Genomic DNA, 13,506 nt, shown 5'->3' on the forward strand with positions numbered 1-13,506 from the left:
TCCCCAGCATATAGTAGTTATTTAACAAATGTTTACCAAATAAATGAATTAATGAATGAATGAGAGAGGCTCCATCTAGGGGAGGATCATTTCTTCACAGTTTCAGCCTGCCCCTCTCATCAGTAATATGTAAGCTTCTTTGGGGCAGAAATTATATTCCCAAGATCTACTGGAATATAGCAGGCACTTAATAAAAGCTTGTGGAGTTGTATTGAATTATTATTATTTTATTATTATCATTATTACCAACAAATGGCAAAATAATAATTTCTCACAGATTTGAGGCACTTTGAAATTTTAAAAGGGCTTAATAGTTTATGAAATATTTTTTGGGTTACAACTCCTCTACTGGTTTCAAAGTATTTTGTTATTTAAAGTAACTCTTTCATTTACAAAGTACTTTATAGATAATGTAGCTTTATGCAGATTTTAAAGGACTCTATAACTTAGAAAGCACTTTCACATCAGTTATCTCCTTCTAATATTATAACCACACTGTGAGAATCAGAATCTCAGTGCTGAGGAGGGACCTCATTGGTCATCTAATATATGTCCAACCTGAAGTAGAGATTTTAGCTAACATAGCTTCAATTTGATGTGCTTAAACATCTCCAGTGATGAAGGAAGAACTCACTATTCCCTCAAACAGCCCATTTCATTTTGGGGGAACTAATTGTTAGGGAAATTTTCCTTACATTGAACTGAAATATGTTTCTAAAAACTTTCTCTCTCTCTCTCTCTCTCTCTCTCTCTCTCTCTCTCTCTCTCTCTCTCTCTCTCTCTCTCTCTCTCACACACACACACACACACACACAGAGTTCTTTGTTAACTGTCTCTAGGACCAAACAGAACAAATCTACACTTTCTTCCCTATGCTATCTCTTCAAATACTTGCCAGTAATTAAGTCTCCCTGAACTTCTTCTCCAGACTCAACATTCTCAGTTCCTTTAAACAATTATCATATGGCATCCTAGTCACTGTGGGTGCTCTTAGTTTTGCTAACATTGTTAATCAATAAGCTAGACAAGTCATGGGGATAATTATCCCCGTACCACACATAAACAATTGGGTCTCAAGATTAAGTTACATTTTCAAGTTAAGTGACATTTTCAAGATCATACCACTTTTAAGCAGAAAAACTGGGGCAAAAGTCTTCTCACTTCAAATTGACCACAAATATACTGTGCTACAAGCCCATAACAAGGTAATAATTCATAATTTGGAAACAAGGTGCTGACTCTTGCAGATATATTACTGCCCATGGCGCTGCTCCAGGTATAAGAAACAGGTTGCTAACCATGGTGCTGATTTATCTTAGTTCCTGGTTTGTTTATTATTGTTTATAGATCTTTGGTTCTGGAGCTCGAAGGGACCTTAGAGGTCATCTAGTCCAATCCCTTCATTTTCTGAATGAGGAAATTAAAGCCAAGATAAATTAAGTAATTTGCTCAAGGTCACATAAGTAGCAAGCATCAGAGCCATGACTTGAAACCACATCCTCAGATTCACAATCAAATACTGACTAAGCTGCCTCGCATAAACTAATCCCTCTTATTTTAGAATTGTTTCTACTGAAGTCTTCCAAGATGAACCAGAAATTCTGTCCTCCAGACTAGCCATTGGTTATGCCTGCAATTAAAGCATACCTAGAGATATGAGTTTTGTATGTTCTACCCTGATCTAACATGTCTTCTTCAGTCCTTGCATAGTGAGGTACTTTCATAAATAATCAGTTGACAAGCATTTATTTACTATGGTCAAAGCAATGTGTAAAACATCGTTCTATGATGTGTCATTGGTCCATATATGTAATTAGGGATCAGATGTATTTGCATGTGGGATAATTGAGTCATTTGAGGTCAATGACCCAGGATGAAGTTTAGCACACAGGCAAGTGAACCCATGTGCTTGTCTGAGAAATGACATTATGAGGTCCCACTCTCATTCACAAATTGAATGGGTAGATGAAATAAAATCAATATAAAAAGGATGGAAGCTGTCACCTGTAGTCTCACATGACTGGAATGCACTCCTTCAATAATTCCACCTCAAAGAGTCCCTATCTTCCTCTAAGGTACAGCTCAAATACCATCTTCTACATGAAACCTTTCCTATATTCCCTCAAATGCTTATGTCCCTTTTCTCAGAATCAAGTTTTTAAATGCATAAACTGTTTTTAAAAGTTCACAGACCCTAGGTTAAGAAACCTCACCCTAAATACCTCATTATATAGAGAAAGAAGCTGAGGCTTCTTTCAGAGAGAACAAGCAACTTGCTAAAGTCAAACAGAAAGTAACAGCAAGGAGACTTGATCCCAACTTATATGACTCCAGATATATGGTTGCTTCCCCTCCACCACAAAGTCATGGATATATGAAAATGTTTAATAACCAGAAAGTACTATACAAAAAGTTATTGTTATTGCTATGGGGGCTGGAGCCAGAACACAATGCCCTTACATCCTGGTTAATCTCAAATAAGCAAACCCCAGAGGCTCTCTTCTCTGGTGCCAGACAGTTGTTATTGTCTGTCTAGCAGGCAGCATCCCCTGGGCAAGAGAGAAAAGGAACCTCAGGGGCAGAGGTGCTAATGCTGATCTCCAATAGCCTAGGGGAGGTATCAGTTCCTCTAGGGAAGAAAAGAGGTGGAGGGGGTGAGGAGGAGGAAAGAGTATAGTCCTGGATTTAAAGGAATCAGGGGTGGGTCAGAGTTGCTGTCCCCTAACCCTGTGGTTGGCAAGGGAGGCACTGGATTCAGGGTTTCCAAATATGGGCAGGTAAGCAAGGGCTTAAAACAGAGGATCTCAGATTCCTAATGTTTCAGGACTTTCCAGGGGTGTGCCAAGAGGCAAAGTTAGAAAGAGAAGGGAGCCAAGGTTAGAGCTTTCTCTGATTCTCTATTGCTGAACTCTAAAAGGTGAAATTCCAACCCTGTACATTAACAGAGCAATATAGAAACCAAAAAAAGCCAATGCAATCTTAGCTTTCACTGAGAGAGAAGCACAGCACTCAGGACCAGAGTAGTCCTGGAGTCCTCAGCCTTGGTCAGACCACATGTAGAACATTGGTTCGGTTCTAGGGCAACACAATAACAAAGATATTGACAAGCCAGAAATCATCTGGAGAAAGGAGACAAGGTTGGTGAGTAGCCTCTATACCATGGAATTCACTGATCAGTTGAAAGAACTGGGGATATTTAACCCAGAGAAGAGAAAACTTGGGGGGGAACATGAGAAATATCTTCAAGTATTTATTTTACCCCTGAGTGCAGAACTCAAAATGATGTAGGAAAGCTGGTAGAAAGGAATATTTAATCACAATTTAAGGAAAATATCAAAATAATTAGAGTTGTCCTCTAGTGGAACAGGCTGCCTCCAAGAAGTAATGGGTGCTTCATACATCTTCAAGCAAAAGTTGGGTGATCATTTGTTGTGGATTGCTGTGGAAAGAATTCTTGTTCAGATGTCGGTTGACCTAGATGTCCTCTTAGAGCTCCTTTCAATTCAGAGATCTTGTGTTATTCTGTGTCTCAGAAGTTTGACCACTGGATAGTGTGGTTATTGACCACAATAACTCAGGAAGACCATTTACTAAGATGCTGAGAGAGTTGTGAATTGCATTAATAAAGAGAGTACCCAGATTCATGAAACCATGGAACCTTGAAGTTCTTTTTTGGCAATTAATCACACCTTCTATATTCTTTACTATGTCATTCTTTTGCTTAGGAATCTTTTCTTTATACAAAGTAAAAAGATACTCTAAGCCTCAATTCACAATGAAATTAAGCACAAAAGAAGCACAAATGACAGAAAGAACAAAACTTAGAGCTGGAAGGCAATGATAGAAAACAACCAGTTTAGCCTCTTTATTTTTCAAAGGAGGTTCAAGACTTAAGTGATTTGGCAATGACCCAGCATATTAAGTACTGGTTCATTTCCCAATTTACCATTCTCCTTAGCAGCATACATGGTACCATACCATTGGTTTAGAATATAGCAGTCTGCTAAGAGAATGTCAAAACTGTGTGCATTCTAGAAGTATGATGTGGTGGGAAAGGGCAATAAATTTGGAATTAAAAGACCTTAGTTGAAGTCACAGCTCCCAATTTAACCCCAAATACTAGCCTTTACTGCTCTTCTGTCTTGGAATCAATACACTATTCTAAGACAAAGGATAAGGACTTTTTAAAAAAGAGTTGCACAAAGCCCAGGGTCACATAGCTAATGTGTCTCAGAGACCCAACTCTTAGGACTGGGACTACTTGTATTTGTATCTCTGATTCATGATTTCCTCATCGTAAAATGGCATTAAATATTTTCTCCAATTTAAGAAATATTTATTAAGCTCTCAGACCTGCCCGGGCTTCAGTCTAGTCATCTTGCCATCTATCTTGTCCAATGCTTCTTCCTCCTAATCCTACTTTCTGTCTTTTACCTTAGAGATAGCACTCAAATCACTGATACCATTGCTTTTGGGAAAAGCAAAAAACAAAAACAAAAACAAAAACATGTCAATCAACTATCCTATTGCTAAGAATAGAATTCTTTTCCTTGGCCACCACTCACTTATTTATATTGACCCTTTCCAAGGCACATAGTAATTGATGTTTCATTCATTTGAGTGTTTACTTCATACTAGACATTGTGCTAGGTTCTAGGGATAAATGAAAAAATGAAAATCAAGGAATTTACATTATATTCAGGGGAGTGTTCAGTCACTATTCATGACTGGTTCTGTGATTTCACTGGGATTGGGAATGTGCAGATAAGTATGTGAGAGCTTTTCATGTCTCTGGCAAAAAGTCATAAAGATTGGCATGGAGAGGGACAGGTATGCGGCTCAGTGGAATGAGAGCTAAATGGAAAGTCCTGGGTTCAAATTTGATCTTAGATACTTCCTAGCTGTGTGACTTTGGGCAAGTCATTTAACCCCAATTGCCTAGCCTGCCTTGGAATCACTACACACTCCTCTCCTAAGACAGAAGGTAAGGGTTTAAAAAAAGTTTCACAGATTCCCTGAGAGCTGACTTGCCCAGGGTCATATAGACAATATGGGTCAGAGATAGGGAAGAAAAGGGAAACTCATTGATATTGTGACTACTATATTAGTGTCATGCTAAGCACCTTTTACAAATATCTCATTTGATCCTCATGACAACCTTGGACTTCGATGCTATAATTATCCCCATTTTATAGATGAAGAAATTGAGGCAAACAATGTTTAAGTGAGTTGCCCAGGTTCACACAACTTGTAAGTATCTGAGGCTAAAATGAAATTAAAATGATGGAATTTAAACCCAGGTCTCCCTGGCTCTGAAGCTGGCTCTCTCTATCCATGACATAGCACAGTGCATAGTTCAAATCCAGCCTCAGACACTAGCTGGGTGAATCTGGATAAGTGTCTTAACCTTGTTTGCCTCAGTTTCCTCATCTGTAAAATGAGCTAGAGAATGAAATGGTGAACTACTCTAGTATTTTTTTGCCAAGAAAACCCCAAAGAGAATTGCAAAGAGTTGAACATGACTAAACAACAAAGGAATTCTAAGAGGTAATGAGGCCAGGAGAGAGTGTATTCCAGGCAGAGAGGACCAACAGGGCAAAAGTACAGAGGTAAGAGATGGAATGTCTGGTAAGGGGAACGGCTAGGAGGACTGTTTCATGGAGATATAGACTATAGGAAGAGGAGTAATATGAAATAATACTTTAATCTGTGGACAGATCACATCCCAGCTGGACTTTAGAAGTCTTAAAACTATTAGGAACTCCTGGAATTAATTTCTAAAAATAAATGAAAAAGCTTTTTATGTTTACTATGCATCAAGAAATGTGATAAGTGTGTATTGAGGGGGAATAGAGATGAGGAAGAGTACAAATATAAATGCAAATACAGTCTGTGCCCTCGAGGGATTTATATCCTAATGGGGAAAACAATATGTATATATATATATATTTTATATATATATATGTATATATATAAGGGAGTGGTGATTACAATGGTCCAGAAGGAGAGAAAGACTGTGAATGGAGTCTTAAGGGAGCCTTAGACCAGAAACAAACAGTAAGTCTAAACAGCCAAAGACAAGATTGATGCCAAGTGTCCAAGAAAGCCCTATAAATGCCCAAAGTGCCATATTCATGTCAATGTGATCCACAGTACCAAAGGAAAAGACTCCTAGGGTTGAGACAGAAACAATAGTATAAGACCATAAAAGTTTATAATAGAGAGGGAGGAACAAATATTTATTAAGTGCCTACTATGTGCCAGGCTCTGTACTGTTTTACAAATGCTATTTCATTTGATCTTCACAACAGCCCTGAGAGGTAAGTGCTGTTACAATCCCCATTTTACAGATGAGGAAACCGAGGCAGACAGAAGTGAAGTGACTTGTTCCCATGCTGAATTTGAACTGAGTTCTTTTTAACTCATGGTTCATGTCACCTGTCAAAAGACAGCTCAAAGGAAGAGTCTTAACTTGGTCAAACAGCCTACAATAATTAGTGGGATTGGGGCAGCAAGGTTGCTCAGCAAATTGAGAGACAGGTCTAGAGATGTTCAAATCTGGATTCAAATCTTGCCTCAGATACTTCCTAGCTGTGTGATCCTGAACAAGTCACTTAACCCTTATTGCCTGCCTATCCCTTACCACTCTTTTGCCTTGAAACACATACACCATATTGATTCTAAGGTGGAAAGTAAGAGTTTTTTAAAATAAAAATAATTAGTGAGATTCAATCAATACATAATACCTGCAGGGTTTTAAGCAGTGTCAATTGCCACCCCACTCCCCTTGTCCCCAGTCCAATGATTTCAATGGATGACTAATGAAGGAGCTTAATTCCATACCAGCCTTTTATAACTGAGGCTACACTAGCACTTTTACAACATATATTCCTCATAATAATAGTATTAATATTATATAATTATTTTATTATAATATTTTACAACAAAATACTTTTACAACATATATTCCTAATAATAATAATATTAATAATATTATATAATTATTATATATTAATAAAATAATAAAAGAAGGGCAGGTATTTTCTCCATTTTCCCCAGTGTGAAAATGGAGACAGAAAGAGGTCATAGATCATAAATGTTTAGAGCTGGGATATTATCTAGTCCTACCCCCATTGTATACATGAGGAAACTAAGGTCCAGAGGGGCTGTGACTTGACCAAAACAGAACAGGTAAAAAGTGACAAGAACAAGACTCACACCCAAATTCTTTGACTTCCAATCTAGCATTCATTTCAATAAAGCCTACTATCTTCTGTAGGTGATGATTTCCCTGGGATCACAGATCTGGTAAGTCTAATCCACCCCAATAAATATTCAAATGCCTACTATGTGTCCTGTATTGTGCTAAGTTTTAAGGTTACAACGAATAAAATATAGTCCCTGCACTCAATTATGATCTAATGAGAGAAAACAAGACACAAAAGGAGGCAAGAAAATAAAGTGGGGCTTAGGGCAGAGAGACACCAGGAAAGCATCATATTCTATAGAGTTGAAACCAGGCAGAGAAGCAGATGGAAGTATTTGGAAGGGGTTTGCTACTCTATCCTTCAGCCATTCAAACAGAGGAGTCTGAGGGAGATAGTGTCAAACAAGACTTGAGTAAGCAGCATATGGTTGTGAGATTAGTAGTGATGAGTTTATGCTAGGAGAGGCATCTTGTTCTTTGGAATAGAAACCAGGCAAAGCAGCAGTTACAAAATGGTAAATCATAGAACTTGGATTTGAACTCTGGTCTCATTAGACTGAGAAAATGCTCTTTTGGGAATGTACCATGTCCCCTTCTAATTGGTGGTGTCTGCATTATGGATGATGGAAAATAGAGATTTGTCCCCAGAAAAATTAAGTCAATAGGCATCTCTGTAAGGACTAACATTTTTTTTGATGATTCCCATTTCCAGATGTTCTCATCATTAATTCCCATAAGGCCAAGCTCTGTTTCATCATGGATGCATGGACCTGTAACAACTCAGATGGTTCCCCCATCTCCTTTTATCTGATGGGCATCCCCTCCCTCTCAAAGTCTCTCTTCCTCCCTATCTTTTTCATCTTCCTTATCCTCTATCTCATTGTCATCGCTGGTAACTTCCTGATCCTAGTGGCTGTGATGAGTGACTCCAACCTTCACAAGCCCATGTACTTCTTCCTGACCAACCTCTCAGTCTTGGATATCCTCTTTACTACAACCACCATCCCCAAGATGCTCTCCCTCTATTTGTTAGGTGACCGAATCCTCTCCTTTCCAGCTTGCTTCCTACAAATGTACTTCTTCCATAGCTTTTCTTGCTCTGAGGCCTTTATGCTGGTGGTCATGGCCTATGACCGCTATGAAGCTATCTGTCACCCATTGCACTATACAGTCCGCATGACCCCACAGGTCAATGCTGGGCTGGCAGCAAGTGCCTGGTTAGCTGCCCTCCTGCTGCCCATCCCAGCTGTGGTCCAATCATCCCAGATGGCCTTTGGTACGCTAGTCCAGGTCTTGCACTGTTTCTGTGACCATCTGGCAGTGGTTCAGGCCTCTTGCTCAGACCCCACTTTCCAGACATTCCTGGGTTTCTGCTGTGCCATGGCTGTCTCCTTCACACCCCTGCTACTGGTGGTCCTATCCTATGCTCGAATCCTTATCTCCATCCTGAAGATCAGCTCAAAGGAAGGTCGGGCAAAGGCCTTCTCCACATGCACATCTCATCTCCTTGTTGTTGGTACCTACTACACATCTATTATTGTGTCATATGTGGTCTACAGAGCAAACCTTCCTGTAGACTTCCACATAATGGGGAATGTGGTGCATTCCATTTTCACACCTATAGTGAACCCCCTCATCTATACCCTGAGGAACAAGGATGTCAAAGCAGCCATCACCAAATTCATGAGCCTTTGGAGCAGAGGTTACCCTTGATGCCCTTGAGGGTGATGATAATAATAGCTAACATTTATATAGTGCCTATATGTGTCAAGCATCACGATAAGCACTTTACAATTGTCTCATTTGTTCCTCAAAATAGCCCTCCAAGGAAGGTACTATTATTATCTTCATTTTACTGAGGAAGAAACTGAAGCATGGAGGTTAAGTGACTTGCCCAGGGTCACATGGCTAGTAAGTGCCTAAAGCTAGATTTGAACTTGTCTTCCTCACTCCAATTCCACAACATGCTTGCACTCCACTCATATCTTGCCCTCTACCCATATCTACCTCCAGAGCTATCATAATAGAAAATGGAAAAGATCTGTAGGACAAGCAATTGTCAGGTCTCCCCCTAGATATCACCACTTAGTTTAAAAGATGGAGGACTCATTCCACTATTAGGTCTTTACATTTCTTGGACTCAGCTAAAAGAGACTTTAAAACCTAGTTCTTACATAGCCCTTTATTTTACATATTCCTGGATAAGGGAAATGACAAGTTTCAAGATAGCACAAGTTGTAAGGAGCAGAACCAGGATTGGGGATCATTTCTGATCCCAAGTCCAGCATTTTCTCCCCCAAGGCACCTGCAAGTCAACTAGTATAAGGAATGGTTGTTTGACTAGTTGCTGTGCTCACTTTCCCAAAGTTTTTAGTAATTATTTCATTCCCCACAGTTACTCAATGCAATCTGTAATCCAGATAAATTGTTCTACTCTGTCTCTTAAATGTATATTGGGTCCCCAGTCTTCAAGGCTTTGCTTACAATGATCCATATGGCCAAAGTAGCTTCTTCCCTCTCCCTTCACTTATCCAGTTTTTAAATCCATTTCCAGGAGGTCATCTATAATATCCCTATCAGTAACACTTCAAATAGTACTTTGTTTTCTCTGGCCCTATGTGCTTATGTTACATTGTGTAATATGTTTATCTGTATTTATGTCTTGTATCCTACTGGGCTATCAACTCTAGGAGGGCAGAGGTCATGCACTGCAAAACTTATAGAAATGCTAGCTATTGTTATTATTGCTGTTGTTATCTAATACATTCTGCACTACCTTGGTGATGAGAGCACTGACTGTCCACAGCAGGCACTGAATAAATGTTTATCAAATGCACCTTAAATGAATACCAGTAATAAAGACTTGGTTGAAAATAGCAATTATTCAGTCTAATAGCTACTTTCAGATTTGCCCCTAGGAGGATAAGAAAAGCATCAGATCCCATTTCTTTACTACTTTAAGGTGATTGAAGAACTTTTCTTGTGACAACCCTATGAAGGATGTAGTATAGGCATTATTAATCCCATTTCAAAGATAAAGAAGCTAAGCTTCAGTGACATGTCCAGTGTCACACTAGGAAATGCTGGAGCCAGGATATGAATTCAGGTTTTCTAATCATAAGCCCAGTTTCCCCCCCCCCCCCCCAACAACACATCGCTTCTACTCAGTAACACAGATTTCCTGTTTCTATTTTTATAATGATGTGGTATTGACAGAGTAACATTAGTATTATATAATAACTCTTAGGCATTAGGTCATAAATGTCAAGTTCTCTTTATTTTTATAGGCTCCTGGGTCATAAGGGGACTAGAGACAGGAATCTCTATAGAAACCCCAGCAAGTGATCATTCATCTTGTGGTTCAACAGCTCCAGTGACAGAGAGCTCACTACCTCATAAAGCACTTCACCTACTGTTGGAAAGTTCTGATTACTAGAAAGACCTGAGTTCAAATTTATGTACATGTGATACTTTCACATGGTCATATATTTTGCCTCTAAAACCACACAGAATAAATTTAATTAGGATTGTATAAAATTTGGAAACTGATATGAAGTACCCTCCTAATATCAGAAAGGTATAGGTTACTTTGGGTCTTTAAGACAATTATTTCAGAAAATTCATTAAAATCAAAGTAGATTGAGAGACAATAGGATCTTCTTGAAATTATCTATCAAATCTATGAGTATAAGGGAAGAGTTCATGACCAAACCAGAGATATAGAGATTTCACGGAAGGTAAAATGAACCATTTTTATTATGTAAATTTTTTAAATTTTTCTTCACAACCTAGGTTCAAATATGGCTTCAGACACTTCCCAGCTGTATGACCCTGAACAAGTCACTTAACCCCCATTGCCTATCCCTTACCACTCTTCTGCCTTGGAGTCAATACACAGTATTGACTCCAAGACAGAAGGTAAGGGTTTAAAAAAAAATTCTGCACAAACAGAACCAGTGCAGGAAACTTAAGCCAAAATTAAGAGAGAAAGGAAAGTGGGGGCAAATTTTATTGTAGATTTCTCTGATAAAGGTCTTATTTCTCAAATATATAGAGAACAGAGCCAAATTTATAAGAATAAGAGCCATTACTCCCACTGATAAGTGGTCAAATGACATGAACAAGTGATTTTCAAAGGAAGAAATCAAAGTTATCTATAATTATATGGAAAAAGCTCTAAATTACTATTAAAGAAATGCAAATTAAAACAGAAAAGGAAAATAACAAATATTGGAGGGGAGATGTGAAAATAGATACACCAATGTGAAATAGGCGAAAATGTGAATTAATCCAAACATTATTGAGAACAATTTGGAACTATTTCTAAAAAGCTGAAAAACAAATCTTTTTGAATTACAAATACCACTTCTAGGTTTACACGCCAAAGACATCAAAGAAAAATTAAAAGGATCCATATACACAAAAATAATTATATCTTTTTGTAGTGACAAAGAATTGGAAAAAGGGTATGCCCATCAATTGAGAAAAGACCGAACAAGTTGTAGCATATGATTGTGATGACATGCTACTGTGCTGCAATAAATTATGAATGGGCTGACTTCAGAAAAACCTATAAAGACTTGTATGAACTGATCCAAAGTGAAGTGAGAAGAATAAGGAAAACAATTCTCCCAGTAATGGCATTACAGTAATTAGAGTCAACCATGAAAGATTTAGTAACTGATCAATACAATGATTCACCATAATTCCAAAGAACTCATAATGAAAAATGTTATCACTTCTAGAGAGAGAGTTAATGGACTCAGAGTGCAAATCAAAGCATATTTTCTCTTATTCTTTCTTCATTACTTTTCTTGTTTTTATATTTTTCAGATCACAAATAACTTGTATGACTTTATATGTACAATGAGAGTTGTGTTTTTTGCCTTCTCAATAAGTGGTGTAGGGATGAAGGGAAGGAGAAAATATGGAACTGAAAATTTTTTAAATTAAATTTTAAAAGAGGGACAATAGGAACTTTTGCAATAGGATTTAAATGAGATCTTATAATAATGGGCTTTGTGGAAATATATGCAAATGATACTCTTTACAGACTCTTAATAACAAGATTGTCAGAGTTGAATGAAGCCTCAGAACACAGAATGTCAGAATTGGAAGAAGTTATGTCAGAGATAGAAAAGACTTTAGAACATAGGTTGTTAAAGCTAATAGACAATTTAATTAAAAATAAGTGATTTTAATAGAGGTTTAACCTTCAGAGCAATCCTATGACATAGGCAATATGCTTTAAGCATCATTGTCCCTATTTTACCGATAATCTGTGTCACAAGCTAATCAGTGTCCCAATCAGGATTCAAATTCACATCTCCTGATTTTAAGGCCAGCACTCTGCTAAAGAAAAGATAGAAGAACATACAAAGTCATAACAAAAAAGTATCCAAAAAATCAAATGTTGGAAGTCGAAGGGCCCTTAGAGTTCGTCTAGTCCAAATATATCTTCTTACAAATGAATAAACTGATTCTCGGAGAGGACAAAATGACTTCTGAAGGTAATTCACACAGCAGACCAGTCTAGATCCAGATCCAGAGCTAGGATTTGAACTGAGGGCTACTGATTGTCATTTCAAGACTCCTTGCAACATACCTCACTGCCCCTTTGCTTCCATATACAATGGAAATAATACATATCTCTGTGTGTAAGTGTACCCCAATCTCCTATCTCTATGCCTTTGCCCTGGTACCCCACCCACATGCCTAGAATGTATTCCCTCAATAATTCAGTTTCAGGGAGTCTCTCCCATACTTTAAGATATCACTCAACCACCCTCTTCTGCATAAAGTCTTTCTGATTACCCAATTGCTATTGTCCTTTCTCCTAAACTGTTATGTATTTAACTTCTTTGTATGTCTTTATTGACTATAATTATGCTATAGATGTTTGTGTATGCGTGCTCTTGTGTCTCTTCTATTAAAACATAAGCAGGGAGCAGCTAGGTGATTCAGTGGATTGAGTTACCTGTCCTAGAGACAGCAGGTCCTAGGTTCAAATCTGGCCTCAGACACTTCCCAGCTGGGTAACCCTGGGCAAGTAACTTAACCCCCATTGCCTAGCCCTTACCACTCTTCTGCCTTGGGACCAATACACAGTACTGATTCTAAAATGGAAGGTAAGGGCTTAAAAAGAAGCACATTTCAAGTAAAAATTGTTTCATTCGTTGTCCTTATATCCCCAGTGTCTAGTACAGTGTCCAGTAAATAGCACAAAACTTAAATATTGATTGACTGAATGATGTGAAACTAGTGGCCCTGGACATGGAGAACTGATAGTTAACAATAGT

At 38.2% G+C, this 13,506-nt stretch overlaps 1 protein-coding gene across 1 annotated transcript; it reads left to right on the forward strand.

Annotated features, from left to right (window-relative positions):
* Positions 1–7,963: 7,963 nt before the first annotated feature.
* LOC130458984 (olfactory receptor 2AT4-like) lies at positions 7,964–8,920 on the forward strand. Its single transcript, XM_056826136.1, has one exon. The coding sequence runs from the start codon at positions 7,964–7,966 to the stop codon at positions 8,918–8,920; it is 957 nt and encodes a 318-aa protein (XP_056682114.1).
* Positions 8,921–13,506: the final 4,586 nt, after the last annotated feature.

The sequence above is a fragment of the Monodelphis domestica genome, chromosome 4, assembly GCF_027887165.1.
Source record: "Monodelphis domestica isolate mMonDom1 chromosome 4, mMonDom1.pri, whole genome shotgun sequence".
Taxonomy (NCBI): Eukaryota; Metazoa; Chordata; class Mammalia; order Didelphimorphia; family Didelphidae; genus Monodelphis; species Monodelphis domestica.